This window comes from Teleopsis dalmanni, chromosome 1 (assembly GCF_002237135.1).
Source record: "Teleopsis dalmanni isolate 2A chromosome 1, ASM223713v2, whole genome shotgun sequence".
Lineage (NCBI taxonomy): Eukaryota > Metazoa > Arthropoda > Insecta > Diptera > Diopsidae > Teleopsis > Teleopsis dalmanni.
The window spans coordinates 133,275,360-133,292,714 of record NC_051846.1 but is presented as its reverse complement, the minus strand read 5'-3'; the positions used below and the strand labels follow the sequence as shown (position 1 = coordinate 133,292,714).

Genomic DNA, 17,355 nt, shown 5'->3' with positions numbered 1-17,355 from the left:
CTGGTAACTTCATTCAAAACGGCGATAACTCGTTTGGTGTTTGTACCTTTCACTTGTTTGGCAATGACAAACTTTGTGAAACTGTCCACAATAACCAGGATATTCCCAGTTGGTCAACATATATTGTTTTGAACGGAATAGGCTCCATTTTGTTGCAATGCAACTCACCTTCCTTTTTACCTCCTCGACGCTTAGTGAAGGCAAAATCAATGCATGCTTTCACAACAGATTTGACAAAGTTTCGCAATCGAACGAACCACATAAATCGTAGTAAGTTTTCAATCGTTCGGTCAACGCCTAGGTGGTCCGTTTTAATATGCGTATCATGAGTCACCTTCCATCGCAAAGCCTTCGGTACTGCGAAGAGTTGTTGATTTTTATACCGTTTGTACAGTCGTCCGTTAATTATTTTATAGTCGTTAATAATATCTGGGTCTTTCTTCTCAATTTTTATTACGATTTGTTGAAGTTTGCTGTTTTGTTGTTGCATACATTAGTGCCAAAAAGTTTCAGTTATTTCCGTCTTCCAAACTAGCAATGTCGCTTCGTCAAGGTTACAATCGTCTTTGTTAGGCATACAACTTAGGGCACCGACAGGCGCCATTCGTTGTTCGTTTCGATGCTCGATGTTGAGGTCGTAATCTTGGATACGAAGCCACCATTTAGCTATACGAGGTATACATTCTCGCTTTTGCATGTTCAATTTTACAGCATTGCAATCGGTAATGACCGTAAACGATTTTCCATAGATGTATTATTTAAAGCGATCGACGGATTCGACAATTGCTAGCGTTTCTAATTCGTAACTGTGATATTTCCTTTCCAGCGGTGTGGTAGATCGACTAAAGTGCGCCACCGGCTTCCAATTTCTGCGAGTCCGATGCACTTGATGCTCAGCTTTCATTCGGTAACCCGTTAATACTGGTCCGGTTGATAGTGCTTCATTTAGGTTCACAAAAGCGTTCGTTTGTTGGTCTGTCCATTTAAAGACAGCGTTTTTCTTAAGTAATTGTCGTAACGGTTCTGATATAATTGTGTAGCCTGGTATAAACTTTCGGAAGTATCCCGTTAACCCTAAATAGCGCCGTAAATCTGTGTGTGTTGAAGGCATGTTGAAGTTTCGGATGGCTTCGGTCTTGTTTTCACCCGGCGTAGTCCTGAAGTTCGTTGCCGCTGACAAGCATATCGTCCATGTAGTGAATTATATCGCTTGATTCCAAGCGCGTTTTAATTTTCGCCATCAATTATAGAAACAGGACTGGTGCGTTCTTCAACCCGAACGGCATCCGTTTAAACTCAAACTTTAAGACCATCAGGAACCACAACAGCAGTATATTTGCGACTGTTACGTTCTATAGGAATTTGATAATAACCACAGTTTAGGTCTAACGATATGTAAATTCGATACTTCGTTGCTTTTTATAAACTTTCTTCGATATTGGGCATTGGGTAGCATTCTTTTCGTGTGAATTGATTTATCCGACGGTAGTCCACACAAAGTCGATGTTCGCAGTTCTTTTTCTTCACAAGCAATATTGGACTCGCATAACTTGATTCAGATGGAGATAAAAAATCATTGTCGAGCAACTCTTAAATTTTCTTCGCAACGATTTCTTTTTTCGAATTGAGTTAACGATTTCTGGTCATTAACTCAATTTTCATTTCGATTCTCTCCATACCTGTTGCGACACATTCTCGGAATTCATTCATCACTGTTAACAGCTTTCCTTTTGAGTCTGAGTTTACAGTATCCACACACACGTCATCTTCCGTTATTGGGCTAAGTTTATTAATTTTACACATCGTTTTTACTTTGTTTTCGAATTTGAACTGTCCGTTGTCATAGACGGCGCATATATTTTCGCAATTAAATATTTCTTCACCGAGCAATAGATCATAGTTTAATACAATATCTTTAAAAACGTACAGCGTCAACGGTTTTTCAACATCATCGATTATCAGATCCGTCTCGATTAGTAAATTGGATCGTTCTTAACCACCACCGATTCCACCGATTTTCTACGCGTTCCACTTATGTCGTTGGCAAATGTTTTTCGAATCATATTACATTCGCTTCCAGTATCAATAAACGCAATAGCCTGCTTACCGCCAATCTTTGTTTGCTCAAGAAATTTATTGTCGTTTATTTTTATTTTACGCACGAAAGCTGATGGTTTTCCGCAATTTTGCTGTTCATTCCTGGGATGCACCTTATTCCAATCTACACAACAAGGACGTTTTGGGGGTCTTGCACAATTTACTTACCACAATTGTAGCACATAACCGTCTTTGCCTTACTGATCGATTGTAGATTTTGTTCGCTTTCACCCGCATTGCGGAAATGATTATCATTTATCTTAATACAATTTTGTAAAAAGTTCTCGCACGCTTCACGCATTTCTTTAACGGTTACGAATTTTTGCGGAACAATCGCCATTTGTAGTTCTCGATGTTTTAATCCCTTTCGAGCGTATTTCGTGATAGCCAACTCACTAAGATTATGGCGTCGTCCTAGCGTAAAGATACGAAAAATAAACTCAGGTATTGTTTCGTTTCGCCTTCGAGCAACGCGCGACGTATTGTAATGTATATCCGCTTCATCATACTGGTAACCAAACTCGGTGATAAGCTCATTTGAGAATTACTTCCAGGTGGTATGCATTCTTGGTGATGCGTCCACACACATGCGCGCTACACCCTTCAAACGGCTACACACTGCAAGAAGCACACTTTTCGGGCCATGCATATACAAACATAACAGCTTCAAAACGTTCGACAAATTGTGCAGTCGTAATAGAATCTTCATTCGTTGGATCGAATTCGTGCAAAAATTTCCGCGATTTCTCGTATCATATCTGAAATACTGTCTCGAAGTCTTTCCGGTGCATTTGAAACAAAATTACGTCGGCTTATTAATGGCACTGGCGTTTGCATATATTCTTGCTGACTGTTTTGATTGTGTCTAACGTTATTCTGGTTAATGGCTACTTGTTGAACTATTTGCCGCAGTTCGCTAATTTGTTTTCGCAGTTCTACATTTTCACCTCGTAATTCTTCATTAGAATGTTGTTGTGGTGTGAACTGCAACTCATTTTTAAAATAAAATAATATTTGTTGTTTTATGGTAAAAAGCGTTTATTAATTATAGCATCCACTCGGTATGCTTGTCTAAAATTGAATGTGTACTTATGCTCCGCTTCATAAGCTTAGAGCTAAACTTAACATACAATAATAGCTTACGTTAGCACTTATTATGTATCTAAGGGAATGGTAAAGCATGCATACATAATATCTTATCGCACATAGCGTGGTTTTAAATAACATGAAAGCATTGCTGCTTCATGTGTGCTTAAGCAACAGGAATGTGCTGGCCAGGCATAATTCATGTAGCTGTGCATTACAAAGTAAATTATATAGTCTCTTTAGACTATTTAGCAACAAAGTATATTTATTGAAGTTGCTTTATATATGTAAATGTATGCATACTACACCTCCCTTTTTAAAAGGAATGGATTTATTTATAAATTCATTCCAAACACATATAAATGAAATATTATTATTGATTCAATATAAGAAAATTTATTTAATGTCTTTTATTTTTTTTTTATAATCTTATGTTAATATTATGTTGTAATTAATAATGAATTAATGAAATAAAAGAGAAAATTGTAAAAATTATACTTTATATTATTTTATATTTCTATATAAGTCTTAACCTATCCTTATGTATTAATATTAAACTATTATCTTTCTTACTTTTTAGTGTGCAATTATTTCTATCATCAATACTAGTTACTATATAAGGTCCAATATATCTATTATCTAACTTATGTCCTGATTCATTTGAAATTAATACTAAATTTCCTATCTCTACCTTAATTCTATTTTCTTTTCTATCATAGTTTACTTTCTGGGTCTGTTTTTATTTTTGTATTTGGGCATTTGCTTGTTTTTGGGCTACCTGAAGTCTGTATTTCAACTCCTTATCATATGATTTATAATTATAAATAGGGTCTATTTGTTCCTGATTTAAAAACTCATACACAGAAGGTGTTTTGCCAAAAATTAACTCAAAGGGGCAGTAACCATGTACTACAGATGGTGTTGTATTATAACAATAAGTATAATATTTTAACCATCTGTCCCAGTCAGTTTTGTCAGATTTTACATAGTTTCTAACGTATTCGTTAAATGTTCTATGATTCCTTTCTATTGTTCCTAAAGTTTGGTGATGATAAGGTGTTGATGTTTTATTTTGTATTTGTAACAATTTACAGATTTCTGTTAATATTTGATTTTTATATTCCGTTCCCATGTCAGTGATTATAGTTTTCATGGGTCCATATAAAAGTATGAAATTTTCAAATATTGCTTTTGCAACTATTTGAGCATGTTTGCTATTTACTGGTATGGCAACAACGTATTTTGTGAGATCACATACCATAGTGATTGCATATTGATTTTGTTCATCCGTTTTAGGTAGAGGTCCGATCGTGTCTATAATGACCGTATCAAATGCTTTCACTGGTGTTGGTGTAATTACCATAGGTGCTTTAGTTTTGCGCCCTGATTTATTTATTTTGCATTTAATGCATGACTTGACATACTTTTTTATGTCTCTTGTCATATTTTTCCAATAAAAATATTTTGAAATTTTTGATAATGTTCTAGAGATTCCCGGGAGTCTTCCAGAAATGGGATCGTCATGGTACTTTTTAAGGATTTCTAGAATATCCTTTTTTGTTAACAGCCTAGTTTTGCTAGGTATGAGCTCTATTTTAAAATTGTCTAACATGTTAGTTCCTTCTTTCTTGAACGTATTTATCCGGATAATCTTAAATATGTCGTCTCCTAGAGACATTTGGGCCTTTTTTATTCCATTATTACTAGCTATTTTTTCAAGCTTCAGAAAGAGTTGACCTAAATCAATTTTTCTGTTAGTAGTAATGTCGTTCATATTAATTGTGCCTTTTATTATTTTACCTAGCTTTATACTGATAGTATTACCCTTAGTATATACTATGGCACTTTTTCTTTTTATATTTTCTTCAAGAGCTTCATAAATTTTTTCATTGAATTGAATTTCTTTGTTTTCGTTTATGGTCATATTTTCAACTTTTTTTCTTGATTGTGACCTTGTTTCTACCTTGAATAGGTTTCTTTATTCTTGTATATTTTTAATATCATTAAAGTTCACTCTTGATAATGCATCTGCTGTATAATTTTCTTTACCCCTAATATACTCTACTAAAAATCATATTCCTCTAAATCTAAACGCATCCTAGTTAACTTAGATGACGGGTTTTTCATGGAGAATAGATAAGATAATGGGCGGTGATCGCTTTTGACTAAAAACTTTCGACCATATATGTACGGTCTATAATAAGTAATTGCCCAATGAATTGCGGCCAATTCCTGTTCTATTGTAGATTTATTGCTTTCTCCTTTTGTAAAAGCTCTAGAAGCATACGCTATTGGGAGTTGTTTATCACCATATTTCTGGCTAAGTACTGCACCACAGGCATATTTACTTGCATCTGTTGTTATGCAAAATTCCTTTTCAAAATCTGGATATTGTAATACTTGTGGACTTATTAATGAACTTTTTAAATATTGAAATGAATTTTCACACTCTGTACTCCAAATAAATTCAGCTTTCTTTTTGCATAATCTTGTTAATATTCTAGAATATTGAGCAAAATTAGGGACGAACCGTCTATAGTAATTGCAAAAAGCTACAAATCGTTTTATCTCATCTGCATTTTGGGGAGTTGGATAGTTTTGAATAATATGAAACTTACTATCGTCTGGAAGTATGCCTTGATTTGTGCATTTATGTCCTAAATATGTCACTTCGTGACTGAAAAATGAACATTTATCTGGATGCAATTTAAGATTATATTTACGACATATTTCGAAAACATCTGTAAGATTTTTGAACATGTGTTTTACGGAACAGCCTAAAACAACTAAATCATCCATGTACAAGAATGCTTGTGCTGGAGATAGGCCTGAGAATGCTAGAGTCATCATTCTCTGAAATGAATTTGGTGCTACTTTGAGACCATATGGGAGTCGTTTAAACCTGTATGAGCCATTATCTATAGAGAATGAGGTTATATCTCTAGAATCTTTACTGAGTTCAATTTGGTGAAAACCTGACGTTAAGTCAAGGCAGGAAAAATATTTAGCTCTGCCTAATTGGTCAAGAATATCATCTATTCTTGGCAATGGAAATTTATCTGCGACTAGCTTCTTATTTACTGATCTATAATCTACAACAAGTCTCCATCTTTTATCTTTTTGATTAGGAAGATTTTTTTTTGGTACTAATAATATAGGACTATTATATTCTGAAGTCGATGGTTCGACTATGTCATTCTCAATTAACTTATCTACTTGTCGTCTAATTTCATCTTTATGTGCGTGAGGAATTCTATAATTTTTAATGTAAGTAGGTTCATCTGTTTTTAGTTTGAGCTTTTGTCTGTAAAAATTGTTTACTGAAATTTTTTCAGTTTCTAGTGCAAATACGTCTATATATTTTTTACACAGATCGTTTAGATCACTTTTTATAAATGCTGGAAAATTTTTGTTCAGTTTTTCTAGTTTTAAATCATTATTTTTTGTTTCATCTAATGTTATTCTTTCATAATCATTTAAATTTTCGGTTTTAATTTGTATATTATGTATAACAACATTTTCTTCTGTGGTATTTATTATTTTCACAAATGCTTGTGATGTTGTTGCTATTGTGTTAGCAATAAAAATTCCTTCTTGAATTACTTGATTTGGTATTAGTACTTCTTTATAAGTTGAGTTTATTGTAATTGGTCTTATTACTTCTGATCTTGCAGGCAAAGTAATAGAATTTTTGCCAATTGTACTCCTCATTGGTATTGCAATATCTTCAGGAAAATCATCTGGTCTTAGTATTATATAGTCTCGGTGTTTTTTATAAGAAAGCACGCAATGGTATTTTTTTATGAAATCGAGACCTATTATTCCATCACATGGAATAGGAAACTTATCTTCTACTACATGGAAATCATGCGCGATAAGTATGTTATCAACTTTAAGGTCACAGTGTATCTTTCCTAATGTTGTTATATTTTCTTGCCCTATACCGTAAAGGTTTACAGTTACAGAAGAAATGTTATTTGCACTAGAGATTTGATTTATTTTTATTAGACTTATATCCGCTCCTGTATCTACTAAAAATGTGGAGTCATTTTTATTTAATGTAGTTCCTGTTGTTATATAGGAAGCTAATGATACGTTTATATTGTAGAGAAATTTATTAGGGGTTATTTTTAGTTTTCCGATTGGTTTCTTTCAGATGCCATTCTGACATTTCTGTTGTTATTTGACCCTCGGTTATTTCTATTATCATTGTCATTTCGACGATTATTGTTACCACTGAATCCTCTTCCGCGGTAACCATTATAACGTCTCTGACTTATAAATTGATTGTTGTTTCTTCCTCTATATCTGTTATAATATCCTCGTCCTCCGTAGCCACTATTGTAACCTCTGCGGCTACTATTGAAATATAAGACGGCATTTGGTTGGCTATAGGTTTCAGTACAGCAGTCAACGAATTTTAATATTACATCATTCATTGTGTTAAATTGACATGCTTGCATGATCAATTTAACTTTGTCATTATTAGCATTAGCTGTAATAGCTTTAACAGCCGTTTTAGTAGAATATTGCTCAGCTAAGGTCGATGGTAAACCATCCGCTATATATGCTGATTGGAGGCTTTTTGTAAGCTCTTCTACTTCTTTAACGTAATTGTTGGCTGTTTTTTGGGACTGTTTGACATTCATTAACTTTGCAGTTAATACGTCAACTGAGTCTCCTTTTACATTGCTTGATAATGACTCTATAACCTGCTATATATTTTGTTCTGTTCCTTTTAGTAGATTTATGGCATTACCTTTTAATTTAGTTTTAACTAAATTTATAGCTATTGCATTATTGCCCTCACAAATGGTATCTACTAATGCCAATGCTGACAGAAAACTTTGAAGGTTTTCATGTCTTCCGTCAAATTCAGGGAGGAGTTTAGAAGCTATATTTAAAAAATCTACAGGGGTTTGAGGCATTTTGTCGTCTGTCGAGTTCTCGTCACTTTCCGAACTAAATTCATGGACTAATTTTAAACCCTTCAGAGTTGTTATTTTACTCAACTTAGTTTTATAGCCTTTGATTATTTTGAAAGCTTCTATTTGTTGCTTTCTTGTTAAATTTTTACTATTTTCTCTTACAGTCTTTTTGGCTAATTTAAAGTTTGTATTTAAAATTTCAAAATGCTTTGCAAATGTTTCATTTGAAACATTTGATTTTCTATTAATTGCTCTGCAAGACTTTGCAAAATTTTGCTTATATTCATTCAATTTCAATAGGACATTAGTCCATTCCATCTATATTTATATGTGTTTATATATATTTTTTTTTTATTTTTAATTTAATAATCGAGAAAACAAATTAGAATTAAAAAAATTTATTATAGACATATTATTACATTATATTTGTAATTTATAATATTACACAATATTATCTACTGATGCAGCTCTTGTTAAATATTTTTTCTTTAATGTATTTTTGTGCATCTTGTATACTTTAAGAGTACTATTTAAAAGAGTTAGTATTGTTAATATTAATAATAAATACTTTAATTCATTTAGAATTTCTTCATTTAAATTTTCCTCGATTATTACGTCATTTACAACATTTGCATTGGGATTTTTAACCACTGGCTTTGAGCTGGTTCCTCCCATGCTTGTATAAATTTTATAGTTTACAAATTAAAAAAAAAAGACAAAATATTATAAAATTAGTTACAAAGTCACAAATTGCTGGTGTCGCAGAGACCAGATATATAAAGAAATTATAAAACTGTATATGAATACTAATATAAAATACATTACTAGATAGTACTCCATAATTATATTTATAACTATTATATGAATATAACTTAATATAAAATTTTATATAACATAATTTGTAGTTTTGTTTGTATTTTAACTTTGAATTAAAATATTTTACATATTCATTTAATAATTTATTTATGTACATCAATCCCTACCTATAGGTTTTATACCAGCGTTTAACGTTTTATCGTTTTTTACTTGTCCTTTATTTGACATTTATACATGTATTTTAACAAACTTTTTTTTGTTTTTTTTTTTTGTTTTATAAATTGTTTTTATTTTTCATAAAATTTTGGGCACCAAAATTAATTGTTTATTAATTCACTAAATTAATTAGTTTAATTTGTCACGGTCGCCATGTGGTGTGAACTGCAACTCATTTTTAAAATAAAATAATATTTGTTGTTTTATGGTAAAAAGCGTTTATTAATTATAGCATCCACTCGGTATGCTTGTCTAAAATTGAATGTGTACTTATGCTCCGCTTCATAAGCTTAGAGCTAAACTTAACATACAATAATAGCTTACGTTAGCACTTATTATGTATCTAAGGGAATGGTAAAGCATGCATACATAATATCTTATCGCACATAGCGTGGTTTTAAATAACATGAAAGCATTGCTGCTTCATGTGTGCTTAAGCAACAGGAATGTGCTGGCCAGGCATAATTCATGTAGCTGTGCATTACAAAGTAAATTATATAGTCTCTTTAGACTATTTAGCAACAAAGTATATTTATTGAAGTTGGTTTATATATGTAAATGTATGCATACTACATTGTAGTGCCTCATTATCGTTTGTAAACTGTAAAACTACGCCGCTTGTCTTCAAGTGCTTCGTTAATGGTGCAAAAAATTCCGCTTTGTTGCCGGTAGTTGACAGCTCTTGTTGTTGTAAGAAATCCTTCAACTGTTCCTTCGTAAGTGATTCAATTGTTTCCATCGTTACGTATATAACTGCGTTCGATTTTATTTTCCAGCGCCAAATACTCAAACTTACGTTTTAATTACTCTTCTTTGAGGGCATATATTCGATCACTCTTTTTTGAGGGCATTTACTCTATCACTCTTCTTTGAGGGTATTTACTCTATCACTCTTCTTTGAGGGCATTTCCTCTACCCCACTTTTGAACTTTTAATTTGGTTTTTATTTATTTACTTAACTTTTAATATAACTTGTTTAACTGAAACAAAATATTTAATAACCACGCAACACTACTGACGCCAACCAACGTTTTTTCCGTTACTACTGTTCTCTAGTTTCTTTGATATTTGTTGCCACTCATATCTTAGGTGACCACATGTTGTTTCAATTTTTAAGCTGCCCAGTTGTGCATTTCGGTTGTAGGTTAACACAATAAACAAAATTTTACGTGAGCAAACTTCTCTATTTAGAGTACGGGAAGGGTACTCTTTCTAGTTGTAATAATTACTGCAGCAGCTGTAAAATGTTCTATCTTATTTTGACTGGACTGGAAGACCGTCATACCGTCTAATTCGGGAAATTTCGGTAAAGTGTTTGGCAGTACCTGATTATGACGATTACGGTGTTCCATATCTTTTTTTCTCCTTTTATCATGTTAATATTAGACAATAATATCCAAAAAAGAAATTAAAAAAAACAAAAAAAACTAAACCACAGAAGCAAAAAAAAAACTTTCAGTAAAAGAAAGAAGTAGGTATACTTTAATTGACGCGTAGCTCTGCCTTAGGAGGACAATGTGATTTCAACACTAACACCACCCCTTTATTTAAGGATCTTAATACACCATAACTATTTCAGTGATACTTGAAATTCAGTGTCAATTTAGATAATTATCGGAGGATTACTCTTCAATTTCATGAAACCATTTTTCATATACTTTAACTGTGGTAACATTTCTTCATGTTTATTACTTTTTATCATTGGCAAAGAAATAAAAGAATGCGTTATGTTTTCTTTGTAACTATATAATTCAATAAGATAAAAAAAAACAATAATAATAAAATAAAAATATTTACAAAATAATCTCTTTTTTTTTCTTTATATATATATGGTAACCAATTGAATAAGACTTATAGAAATACTTTATTATATAACAAAATTGAAAAAAAAAATTACTATATATAACAAAATATACATTGTGACCGAAAAGTTTTCGGAAATTCTCATTTAAAATTCGCGCGCTGTATATTTTTCGATATTTAAGTTTATGTAGTTTGGCAGCACTGTCCTTAATTACTATGCCAAAAATGAGCGCGATCTGTCGGACAGTTCGTTTACGGCAGCTGTTGAAACCAGTTCACCTCAGTAGTGCGTTGCGAAAAAAACAATGGAAAAAAATATTGAACAAAGAGTTTGCATCAAATTTTGTTTTTCGAACGAAATTTCGTGTGCAGAATCGTTGCGAATGCTACAAAAGGCTTATGGGGAATCAGTTTTATCGAAAACTCAAGTTTATGAGTGGTACAAAGCCTTTCAGGACTGTCGTACGACCGTCGAAGACATGCCGCGTTCTGGACGACCTTCGACCTCTACCACCGACGAAAACATTGAAAAGGCAAAGGAAATCGTGTTCAAAAATCCTCATGTGAGTGTTAGAGAGATAGCACGAGAGCTAGGCATCGGTCGTGAGATGGCTCGTTTGATTTTGGTGGACAATTTGTGTATGCGACGTGTCAACGCCCGGCTTGTTCCGATTCACCTCAATTTGTTCAACATTATCAACGATTTTAAGGCCAAACATTCAATAAATACCATCGAACAGCCACCGTATTCACCTGATCTTGCACCGTGTGACTTTTTCCTGTTTCCCAACCTCAAATTACCACTCAGAGGAACGCGTTTTGAATCCATAGAAGACGTAAAACAGAATTCGCAGAGGGAACTCAAAGCCATACCGGAAAGCGCCTATAAAAATGTTTTGATGATTGGAAGAAACGTTGGCATTTGTGTATCGCTTCTAATGGAGCATATTTTGGAGGAGATAAAATAAATATTGATGAAGATTAAGAATTTTGCGTTTTATTTAAAATTTCCCGAAAACTTTTCGGTCACAATGTATATTTTGTTCGTTTATATGAATATATCAATATTTTTATCCTATATGATAATAAAAAAAATATTACAATATTATTTTTTTTTCTTGTATATCACATTTTTGTTATATTTAACAAAAGTCATGCTTTTACAAATCCTATGACTACATTAATATTAATCACATAAGGATATATATATATTGTAACAAATTTAGCCTGGTAATATAAAATCGTTGCAACACGGCAACACTGCGAGTTGACAAGAAACAAAGAAAAGATGTCTGCTAGCTAGTCGAGAGAAGTTGTTTTTCGTCTACAGTCGAACGGAGTGTTTTTTGTTGGTTTTTAATCGTAAATTATAGTAAATTATTCAAGTGTATCTGATATTTAAAAAGCTTATAACTTTCATATTTCAAATGAGTATTATCTTTCAATTTATAAAAGACATTTATTAAATAATTGTTAAGTGTTAAAGGTTAACTGGCGTGATTATTTTTAACAGTTGCTAAGCTATTGACAATTCTGCGATACGAACGGGAGTTAAGACAGAATTATCAAAGAAAGCAAATACGTAACAATTGGTGTCAGAAGTGGAATTGTCAATAAACTGTGTCAAAAATAAATAAAAAAAAGAAATGGTTAAATTGGCTGATTTAAAAATTCTACAATTGATAAACGAGCTGGAAGCACGGAATTTAGCTACTGATGGGTCAAAGACAAATTTACAACGTCGACTACGTGATGCAATGGAGGCAGAGGGCATAGATGCAGAGGAATTTGATTTCGAGGTTCCAGAAAGCTCCTCTAAAACGGAGTTAAAATCGACACAAGCAGATTCTTCGCTAAAACTAGATACGAATGCGATATTAACAGCCATTAAACAAATGAGTTCAGAAAACTCAACAGCAATGTCACAAATGTCGGTTCAGCTGCGAGAAAATTCATCACAAATGGAGGCACGATTTATGCAGCTGCAAGAACAATTAACAAGTGATAATGCGCAAGTACGCCAAGTGGAAAAATTTGAAGGTAAGCTTCGAGATATGAAGAGAGACGAAGAGGAGCTTAAATCCGAAGTGCTGCAACTAAGTAGCCGTGTTCGTGATTTACAAGTACATAGCACAGCAGCACCAATATGCGCTCCATAGCACAAGGCTCCAATGTTTGAGGGAAGTGTCCTATTGCAAATATTTAAGCTTCAATTCGAAAAGACAGCGGTGGTTAATAATTGGAATACTAAAGATAAAGTAGCTGCATTATTTATTTCGCTGAAAGGTTCCGCAGCAGAAATATTACAAACCATACCCCAGTTTGAAAGAGACAATTATGATACCTTGATGTCCGCATTGGAAAGGCGATTTGGAAGCGAACACAGGCAACAGGTATGCCAAATCGAACTACAAAATCGATGCCAAAACTCAGGTGAGACTCTCCAGAATTTCGCAGCTGATGTTGAGCGATTAGCACATTTAGCAAATACTGATGTATCGGTAGACTACATCGAACGCGTAAAAATACAAAGCTTCATTAATGGTATACGAGAGGTAGATACTAAAAATATCCTGTCCGTAAGATAGCGTTAAATAAATACCTGAGATGAATAATGACACATTGTGGTAATTGTTTCACCATTGCAACTGAGATTTTATCAGGTCCTGCTGCCTTTTTCGCATTGAGATCTTTTATAATTTTAGTGATATTTTCTAGTTTAAAAATAAGGGACTGCTCGAGGGATATAGGTTTGTAATTGGTAAAGAAGTATTTTGTGAAGCAACATTTGGAGTAAATATATTTTTCAAGCTGTCCCCTTTATCAGACTCACTTCGTGCCCAGTCACCATTTTCTAGTCTGAGAGGATATTCATGCTGGATAGGCTGTTTGAGGTACTTTGTTGCCTTCCAAAGTGAATAGTACGTTTGTTCATTAGGTGCCAAATTGAATAGAAAATTGTCTAGGAATTTTTGATGTCTTTCCGCTAGTGCATATTTGAGTTCATTTGTACATTTAGCAAGTAAAACTTTATGCTTTGGGGATCTATGCCGTTGCCATAGTCTTCTAGCGTTCCTCTTCTGTTGTAATAATGTCTTTATTGTTTCTGTCACACCGTTTTTTTGTGTTTTATTTTTTTTAATTTTTATTGAAGCTACACCCATTAAGATTACTTTAGAAAATTGGTTAACACAACCATCAAATTTCATCATTCACCTTTAACGAAGCATGTTGGTTAAGCAATTTTAACCAGGTTATATATTTTGTTAGACCTTGTGTTTGGATAGTTCTATTCTGTTAATTTTGTATTGTTATTATTGTTGGTGAGTGGTCTGATGACAGTTCAACTGATCGAAATGCGGTGATTGTTGATGGTTTAATATTTTTGCTTAGACCAAAGTCGATAAGATCTGGGACTTTTTGTCGATCAGAAGGCCAGTAATTGGCTGTCCAGTTGAAACAACATCGAGATCTTCACTTTTCACAACTGCTAGAAGTTTCCGTCCTCTTGGTGTTATTAGTCTTTAACCCCAGAATGTGTGCTTGGCATTAAATCGCCTGCGACCAGAAATTTAGAACCGAGTGTTTTAAAAAAGGAAGGAAGGAAGTCTTGGACTTCTATATTGTTATTGGGCGGACATTATATTGCAGCTATAACCACATTTTCTCCATATTCATCAAATCGGATAGCTGTCGATTGTAAATAATCTTTGCTGAAGTCTTCTTAAACAAAGTGCTTAAGTCTTTTTTATTATAATACCAGTACCACCACGAGCCATACCTTCGGGATGCTTGCTGTCATAAAAGAGCAGTTTGATTTTTTATAAGTTTTTACATCATGCTTTGCATACTATACATAAAAAGATTAAGACTTTGGATCAGTGTTTTTAGCGTCTCTTTTAAATTATCTACTGCCGGTTTCGCCAATTGTTGAGGTTGAATATTTTCTCTTAATACATTTGCCTAACTTTTGCCTTTAGAGATTGTTGCTTGTGTATGATTTATTTGTTCTTGATAGTAATTTTTGGGTGGCACAGCGTTTAATTGATTTTTGGGATTTTGAGTATAGAAGATAACTGGAAATTGTGGCAGAAAAATATAATAACGAAACTAAGTATTGAAGAACGTAGAAATGTTGTAGAAGCGGCAAGAAACATATAGTAAGCTGAAATATAATCTTATTGTTTCTAAGCAATACGACTTAGAAACAATAAGGACAATCTTCAAAACCCGAGGTGAGCTTCTACGATTGTGCTACGTACCGTACAAAAGTCAAGACACGCTGTGTACGATGTGCACCCTTAACTTGAAAGGCGATAGGATACTTTTAGTAGGCGAATGCTCAATTTTTAAAGACAACAGATTACTGTATTTCGGTAAACCAGCGCTTGATGTTAATAAAACCATACTGTTAGCGGCTTTTATTAAAAATGCATTAAAATATAGGCAAAATATTATTAACGAAGATTTTTAAATTCATTTATTTGAAATCTATTATTTATGAAATAGTAATTTAATTTAATATTTATATTGTATTGAGTTTATAAGTAATAATATTTATTTAATATTTATAAAAACTAGTTATTAGATTAATCTAAACTTCCGGCAGACGGCTAAAATGCCATAGCTGTAAGCTTTATGTATATAATATAAATTGTATTAAATTCTATGTAATACAATAAATTTAAAATGAAGTAAAAATAAAGCTAACACGACAAGTGGTCTCATGCTGACGGTGTATTAAGTAATTTCTTGCAACATTTAAATAAACTCTCTAAAAAATATATGTCCTAATCCAATGGTCTTAGTTAAATAGGAATATAACACAGGGGCCTGAAGTAAGAAGATCTTCCAAAAGACACTCAAATACGCTTATACTGAAGATTACTAGAACGTCACCTCATCTCTATTTAAAAGAATATATATTTTCTAAAGTTTTATATATGTATTTTTTTTAATTATAAATTTTGGAATAGCTATACTTAATAAAAGTTGAAATAAAGAAATTTAAATACAAAACATCACGACTTTGAATATTTTGGTCGCAATTTATAAATTCATTGTGACGACTTTGGCGAGACTCAGCATACAATGACTGTGAGGAAAAGGTCGTTGCATAATATATAATAGTTAAAATTTTATAATTCAAAAAAAAAAACAAAAAACAAACAATAATGAAATATTTGGATATGTTATTACTACGGTGAATACCAATCGATCCGGAGTATAGTAGTTGTCTTGGATGTCCTGGTATAGATCTTGTACTAATTGTGTTTTCTTCAAAACTGGTATTTTAAAGCGTACAACATTGAGATAAGTATTGAGATAAGTTTGGTTTGAATACTTCTTTTCTCGAAGTGTTCTTTTGTTTACGATGTCTTCGGTTGAATAGATCCTTACATGGAAATATTCTTTTGTATTTAACTTGGAATTATATTGACTACAGTAGACGTACTACAGCCGGTGGTAACGATATAATTTCCGATTATATACCTTCAGTTGAATAGATTCTTATTATTATTATTATTGTTAGGGGATCTAGCACTGCTACCGTCGGGTCTATTGTGCCTTCTTCTGGGCTTAGAATAGGTCTAAAAGCCCTGTTGCGTCAATAAAAAGTAGTATAGAGCCTACTTTACAGAGTTTTATTGCCTCTTCTGTAAGAATATACATTCCTAGGAGCCTATTTCGTATGTGCATTAGGGCAGGGCATTCTAACAGCACATGTGTGGCCGACTCCTCATTCTCTTCACAAAATCTACAGTTTGCATCCGTAAGTATACCCAGTTTTGTAAGGTGGTGTTTTAGTCTACAGTGCTCTGTTAGGATTCCTGTGATGATTCTAAGTTTTTCTTTTGTTAGGTTCATACAATCTTGGTATCTCTTATTGTTATAGGTACCAATAAGTGATTTGGATTGTTTTAATCCTGGTATATTATCCCAGTAATCCTTTTTATTCTGGTTCTCCTTTATTTTTATGAGAGAAAGGAGCGTACTATTTCCTAGTCCACAAAAAGGTTCCGGCCACATCATCGGTGTGGCTGCTCCTTTCCTGGCTAGTTAATCCGTGTGTTCGTTTCCACGTACTCCAGTATGTCCCGGTACCCAAAGAATCGACACTTGATTTGTTTCGCCAAGCATATTTAGCTTATCAAGGCAGTCTAACACCAGTCTTGAGGTCACCTGATGCGAGTTCAGTGCCTTGATCGCCGCTTGGCTGTCTGTCAGTATTGCAATGTTTTTTCCCTGGTAATTCCGTTTAATATTGATAAGTACGCATTTTAAAATAGCGTTAATTTCCGCTTGGAAGATGCTAGTATTTTTTCCCAGCGCTTCCTAGTGCTTCTTGCCTGGCCCGACTACGCCCGCTCCGGCACCTTCGTCCGTAAGCGAGCCGTCAGTGAACCAT

The 17,355-nt window shown here is 33.2% G+C and overlaps 1 protein-coding gene across 1 annotated transcript; it reads right to left on the bottom strand.

Annotated features, from left to right (window-relative positions):
• Positions 1-754: 754 nt before the first annotated feature.
• On the bottom strand, positions 755-1,111 carry LOC119666200 (uncharacterized mitochondrial protein AtMg00860-like). Its single transcript, XM_038075482.1, has one exon. It carries the CDS (start codon positions 1,109-1,111, stop codon positions 755-757), a length of 357 nt encoding a protein of 118 aa, XP_037931410.1.
• Between the last annotated feature and the right edge of the window lie 16,244 nt (positions 1,112-17,355).

Excerpts from the sequence above, each read along its gene's own strand:
- LOC119666200 (XM_038075482.1), bottom strand. The coding sequence starts at position 1,111 with ATGCCTTCAACACACACAGATTTACGGCGCTATTTAGGGTTAACGGGA.